This window comes from Echinops telfairi, unplaced genomic scaffold, assembly GCF_000313985.2.
Source record: "Echinops telfairi isolate 266 unplaced genomic scaffold, ASM31398v2 ScPeMD7_70;HRSCAF=299, whole genome shotgun sequence".
Taxonomy (NCBI): Eukaryota; Metazoa; Chordata; class Mammalia; order Afrosoricida; family Tenrecidae; genus Echinops; species Echinops telfairi.
The window spans coordinates 7,668,304-7,675,130 of NW_022103968.1; the positions used below are offsets into that span (position 1 = coordinate 7,668,304).

The 6,827-nt window shown below is 49.4% G+C and overlaps 1 protein-coding gene across 1 annotated transcript in view; it reads right to left on the reverse strand.

Annotated features, from left to right (window-relative positions):
• The window catches only part of LOC101644335 (deleted in malignant brain tumors 1 protein), a 93,031-nt gene that overhangs the window by 53,452 nt on the left and 32,752 nt on the right, over positions 1 to 6,827 (reverse strand). Inside the window, exons 6-8 of the mRNA XM_045291394.1 lie at positions 4,914 to 5,258; positions 4,384 to 4,437; positions 122 to 475 (exon numbers count right to left, since the gene is read on the reverse strand). Coding sequence (XP_045147329.1) covers positions 122 to 475; positions 4,384 to 4,437; positions 4,914 to 5,258 — 753 coding nt within the window. The remainder of the gene's footprint in view (positions 1 to 121; positions 476 to 4,383; positions 4,438 to 4,913; positions 5,259 to 6,827) is intronic.

Sequence of the window (6,827 nt, forward strand, 5' to 3'; positions counted from 1 at the left end):
GTGCAGGCCCTGGCTTGGAGTGGGAGCTGGAGGGCCATCGGCAAGAGAGAGCAGGTAGATGGCGATGAAAATTCCATCCAGGATTCATGGTTGCCAAACGCCTCCAACTACAATCAGAAACTAGCAGCCCGACGGGGGTCGTTACCTGAGCAGATGACGCCGGCATCCTCGTGGTGGCCACAGTTATGCTCTGACCAGCCCGAGTGGGCACACTGGTCCAGGCATCGCTCCATCCCTGAGCACTGGAGGTTGTCCAGGAGGATATCCCCCAAGCCTGGGCCGAAGTGGGCCTCGCTGGGGGCAGAGATGGCCTGTCCACATCCGAGCTGTCGACACACGACCTCAGCCTCACGGAGGTCCCACAGGTCGTCACACACGGTGCCCCAGTTCCCTTGGTGGAGGACCTCCACACGGCCTGAGCATCGACCTGAGCCACCCACTAGCCGCAGCTCCGACCAGTCCCCTGTAGGCAGAGGTGCGGTTCGTGAGTCCCCGAAGAAACTCCACTGGGGCCCACCAGCACCTCAGAGGGAAACAGAGGCACAGGAAAGGGGAGGAATGGGACACATGCTGGTCTTGGGCCTTGGGCCTTTCTCTTCACATTTCTCATGTGTTTGTGATTCTCAAGATGCCTTGTCTTTGGCTGATTTACTATCAACAGTCTTTCATGGTAGCCCCAATATTACAGCTATGACGTGAAGAGATATGGTTCCTGCCCTCGGGGAGTATTAAGCAGCTGCTGTTGAGTTGATTCAGACCCAGAGTGACCCTATGTACCTCAGAGTTGAACTGGGCCCCACAGTGGCTGAGTTTTTGGGAGTGGACCACCAAGACTTTCTTCCAAGGCAAAAGCCCTCCAGCCAGGGACTCTTAATGGAGAGTCTCTTTACTAGTGAGGTGTGGACACTGGTACAAGACACTCCTCCACATTGTGTGGTGAAGGGGGACAGCAGGGCGCCATGCATAGAATAAGGGACAGGGGAACTCGAGAGAAATTTCTGGAAAAAGTGAGAAAAAGCTAGTCAGGGAAGAGTTGAACCAGATGGACCAGCATATATTTTTAAAAGCCCTGGAAAGCCATTTCGCTGCTGCAGATACTTCTAAAAAGTGTGGACATTAAAAAAATAAATCTAAAAAGCCATCACCTCCTGTGTGTGTGGAGGGAGGGAATCCCAAAATAGACTTTCTGACGCATCTTAATGCTGTGAACATCTGCACTTTAGGAAAAAACCAATTAAGCCCACCTCCATCGAGTGGGATTCTGACTCACAGTGGTCCTACGTAGTTTCCACGTCGATCAACCTTTCTGGGAGCAGCTAGCCTTGCCTTTCCCCTTTGGATCTGCTGGTGGATTGGACCGCTGACCTGGTGGTGAGCAGTACAATGACTAACTGAGAGGTCACCGGGCTCCTTTTGTTAGGTTCAGAGGGGCGTGAATCTGGAGCTGGAAGAATACTTAGCTCCAGAGTTACTGAGAACTTGCTCCATGTTCCATCAGCAAAAGACGTGACCTACCTGGATTGTTAACAAGCGATTCTTCAGCATCTGTTGATATAGAGGATACATATGTGAGTGTTTTGGAGAAATCCTTTCTCCAAATAACAAAAGACACAGGCTTTAATGTTCTTAAAACAAACAAAACACACTCATTGCCATCGAGTTGATGCTGACTCTTATCGACCCTGTAAGAATCTATTAATATGATGTGGGAAAAGTCGGTCCCTTTAAATAACTTAGTACTGGGAGATTCATGCAGAGACATAAGATTAAGCTACTCTCTGGTTGTTAGTTTGTTACTACATTATGAGAAATTGACTTGGCGGCTGGTGACCCAATATGAAGGGTGAATTTGGGATGGTTTGATCATGGGGTTTATAGTAGATAAGTTTCACTCTGGGGTGGGTTGGAAAGGAGGAACCGATTACAAGGATCTACATGTGACCTCCTCCCTGGGGGACAGACAACAGAAAAGTGGGTGAAGGTAGACGTCGGACAGTGCAAGATATGACAAAATAATAATTTATAAATTATCAAGGGCTCATGAGGGAGGGGAGAGTGGGGAGGGAGGGGAAAAAAGGAGGACCTGATGTCAGGGGTTTAAGTGGAGAGCAAATGTTTTGAGAATGATGAGGGCAATGAATGTACAAATGTGGTTTACCCAATTAATGTATGTATGGATTGTGATAAGAGTTGTGTGAGCCCCTAATAAAACTATTAAAATAAATAAATAAATTTTAAAAAGTTCCACTCTGGGAAACTTGGTGGGGCGCACCTTAGGTTTACACACTTGCCCTTCAGAAGATCTGATCTAGGAAGTAACACGTGGCTCCTGAGGTTGAGGCTGCAGCTAGGGTAGATGCAGCACACATAACCAGATTCCACAAAGCAAAGCAAAACATGAAGGTGCCAACAAACACAACAATGGCTTTGACCACGCACCGCGAACGGAATGCCACAATGGCAGGATTGACATACAATCGAACTGCTCTTTCTCATGGATGCCTCTCTGCTGTGAGCGTTTCTGCAAGCTAAGCTCGCTTTGAATTGGAACTGACTGCACAGCGTCCAACCACCACAAAAGGATGCTAATTCTTTCAAGCCACACCACGTGCTACAGTCACACGTTTACCAAAATGCTTCGTATTGGGAAGGGTTATTCATAGACATCGCAGAGATGATTAACTTACTCCAAGCAAATTGTTTATGCACGTGTAAATCCAAAGTAGCTTTAAAAATTGTTGCAAATAAATAAAAGTTCTCAAAGAACTCACTGGTATCAAGCCAATTCTGACTCATAATGACCCTTTAAAATGATTAGTTGTCATTCATTGAGTTGCTTAGTGGTATGATTGAGTGAGCAAAATGGTAATAAAATCACTGAATAGACAGCATTTACTCTTTCTCACATAGCTGGACTATCTGAAGAAGAACGCAGCATTAGGATCGGAGGAAGACCCCTCAGCAGACCGCCACAAGCAGATGACACAACCTTGGATGCGGAAAGTAAGGAGGACTTAGAGCACTTAGCGATGAAGTTCAAAGCCTTCAGTAGAGATTACACCTCAACATCAAGAAAACAAAAATCCTGACACCTGGACCCATCAGTCGCATCATGATTCATGTAGAGACATAAAAATTAAGGCTGCTGCAGTGCACATGTAGATAGAGACACAACAGGAAGCCTTAAGAGTGGCTAGTGGGCTTGAACACATGACCCTGTGGTCAGCAGCCCAGCATGGAAGCCTGGGTTACCACCTGGGCTCCTTTACAAAGAGGACCAGGGCTGTGCCAAGTGGCCCCAAAGCCATATGTGGGTAGGGCTCTGGATGCTGGTGTTGCTTAGGGTAGTTTGGATTTCATCTGCCCCAGGAAGACTCCTTCTCCACCCTCTCCTTTGCCCTTACCCAAAAGCAGCACAAGGTGGGGGCGTCCTCTCTAGTGGCAGATGTGCCCAGAATGGGGACATGAAAAGCCTCTACTCGAAGGGGGATGCCAGAGAAGCGCCGTCTGTGAGAAGAGTAGTTAAGATGGGAAAGTGGAGGAAAATCTCTATACTCGGGTAAGGCAGGGGGTGCTCCCCAAAGCACTGGAGGTGGGGGAGGGGAGGGAGAGAGAATTAGGAGAGGAGTCCTCGGGGGACAGAGCACAGAGAACAGTGAGCTGAGAGAAGCGTGGAGCCGGAGAGAGCCTGATGGAAGGAGAGATCACACCCCGAATGGAAACAACCTCGAAAGTGCAAGGCCAGCGAGGAGCTTGGACTGTCTGTCCACACTGCATGGTGATTGGAGTGCCTCCACGTCAGCTTCTGATTCATAAATGGCCCCGTGTGACGCAGCAAACTGTCCGATATGGGTTTTGGTTTAATTTTATGGATTATACCCCATAGGGTTTTGAAGAAAAGATCAAAACTCTCCAGGAGTTCATTTTACTCGGATCCACAACCAATGCCCATCGAAACAGCCATCCACAGGCTGCAAAAGACCTTTTGAACATGTTCAAAAGCAAAGATGTCCTTTGGAGGTCTCAGGTATTTCTGAGTCAAGGCGTGGCATTTTTAATTTCTTCATGCCCACGCGAGAGCTGGGCAATAATTGGAAAGACGATCGAAGAGTCGATGCCCTTGAACGGTGGGGCTGGAGCAGAATACGGAGGACATGCTGGACTGCCAGAGGAGCGCCCAAATCCCTCCTGGAGGACCTAGGGTCAGAATGCCCCCTAGAAGGGCAGCTGCAGGACTTGCTTTCACAGGCTCTGCTCATGTTGTCAGCAGGGACCAGTCCCCAAAGAACGACACCATGCCTGTGCAGCCGAGAGCCAGCAACCAGGAGGACGGGCCTTCAGCAGATGCACTGACACAGTGGCTGCAGCAATGGGCTCCACCATGACAATAATCGGGAAGAAGGCTCAGAGCCTGGCAGACAGTTGCCCGTGAGGTTGCTTTGAGTCAGAGTCAGCTTGATGGCACCTACTGACAAGAGCTCTTTCTCGGCGACTGCGCAGTGGTTTCCAAAGTCACATCTAACCCTTCAGACTATGCTGCAAAAAAGCAATTGGTCTCCTAATTTTACTAATAAAGGGATCAAGTGTTCAAGCCTTTAAGTGTTGCCCAGCTACCACCAGCTCGGAGATGAACTTCGGTCGATCCGGCTCAAAATCTCTTAGCTTTCCTCATTCCCTCTGTCTCTTTCCATGAACGACCTGTCTATAAACTACTTTTAAAATGCCCTTAAGATAACATGCTACTTTCACATGTCTAGTTCTGAAAATCACATTCTTTTGGTAATTTTCATTAGCAAATTAGGTTTTATTCTGAGCGGTTCTCAGTTAAGACATTGACTATTAACAGGTACGGCAAAGATCCTTGTCCCTAGCTGACTCTGAATGCCAGAGTGGTCTAGGAATGGCTCTGGGACAGGAGGCGACGGTCCGAGAGGGGAGGTTACCTGAGCAGATGACACCGGCGTCCTCGTGGTGGCCACAGTTGTGTTCTGACCAGCCCGAGTGGGCACACTGGCCCAGATAACGCTCCACACCTGCACACTGGAGGTTGTCCAAGAAGATGTCCCCGGAGCCAGGACCAAAGTGGGCCTTCCCAAGGGCAGAGATGGCCCGGCCACACTCCAGCTGGCGACACACCACCTCAGCTTCGTTCAGGTCCCACAAGTCATCGCACACGGTGCCCCAGGCTCCTTGGTGGAGGACTTCCACGCGGCCGGAGCAACGACCCGAGCCGCCCACCAGCCGCATCTCTGGCCAGGCTCCTGGAGACAGAAACCTGGTAACTCTTGCCCTCTGGGGGGCACTGCCTACTCCCCATGCGCTAGGTGAGCCCACTTCCACGCCCTACTCCAGCCATCCCGTTAGAGATGGCGGACCTGGTAAAGGAGTCAGTCAATTAGTCAGGCTCCTAGGTGGAAGCCGATACATCCTTAGGATGGCCAAGAGAACATTTAGCCTAAACATTCCTTCAGCTATGTAGAAATTCCACCAGAGGCATATGTCAGTCACTCTTGACTACATGCTGAAGAAACACTATAACAAGAGCCGCGATTTGTAGCTTTATGAAGCAGGGGTGTGTATGTGTGCATGCGTATGTCTCGTCACCCTAAGTGTAACTCAGGAGAGCATGGGGCATTGGCACTATCGACAAGGCACAGAAGGTCGGAGCAACAAAGCCACCTACTCCAGTCCCACAGCTGGGGGTAGCAGATCTCACCTCAAGTATCCTGACTCCAAAGTTTCCGATTTCCCCCGCCCTCCTAGCTCACTGCATTTGAGGTGCCTCCGACATCGCTCATGTTAGTGATGCATGCTCTCATTAGGTCTACCACATAAAGGATGCAAAGAGACCCCCTAGAGACCCCTGTAGGTGACCCAGGCTTTGAGGACTATAGGCACAAAAAAGTGAATTTTGTTCACTCAGTATGCCAAGGCCAAAAGACCCCAGGGGTGTTGAGTGGCCCTAAAGGTTTTGGTGGAGTGGACGGAAGAGCTGTGGGGAACTCTTGGTCTATCTTGCTTCCCATGAAGCAGGCACACATGTGGGGAGAGAGGAAAGTCCACTTGGTAAACGAAGACCAGGGTTCGCAGGGCTTACCTGGTCTTGCTGTGATGGTCTTAGGTGTTTCTGTTGGGATGGCTGTAGACACAAGAAGAGACACTTCATCAAAAGTGAGGATTGGGGCAAATCAAAATCAGCATTCTAAGATAGTCCCCGTAAGTGTCAAGACTGTAGCTGATTCATTCTCCCAGTAATCTACAATAATCAAGAGTGATAGCCGAACTCTTCCCATGTGGGTTTTGCGGTTCCTCACGTGTGCGGGATCTATCAGAAAAGCTGTTCTCTTTGCCAGCCTTTCCCTTGAAATACAGGAATATTAAATTGTGCTGTTTTGTGTTAGAAACGCAAGCGTTTCCAAATCCCTGTCCTACTGGGAAGCTCAAAGAGCCATTGGCTCCTATGGGCTTCTGCTCCACCAGCCTTCCCCAAAGATGGACTTTCTGATTAGGCGAGTCTCAACGACTTTGATAATAGCAAAGATATGGGAATCGAGCGGCAGTTCTGGATATGAATATGAAGCCATGCAATTGCTGATCTGTGGGCACGGTCCCAGTGCGGATGGGCCTGACCCTGGTGTAACAACACACGGCAGGGCCCCTCAGCCGTGGTAGACACATAGGGAATTAGGAGACCTGCAGGAGGGGGCTTCAAAAGGTTAGTAGAACGACCTCAGGACCTCTTAATTTCACTTTTCCATGATTTTTTGGGAAGCCCCCTTATATGAGAGACACCAGAGCAGGACAGTGAGAAAATGGGGTGTGGGGAC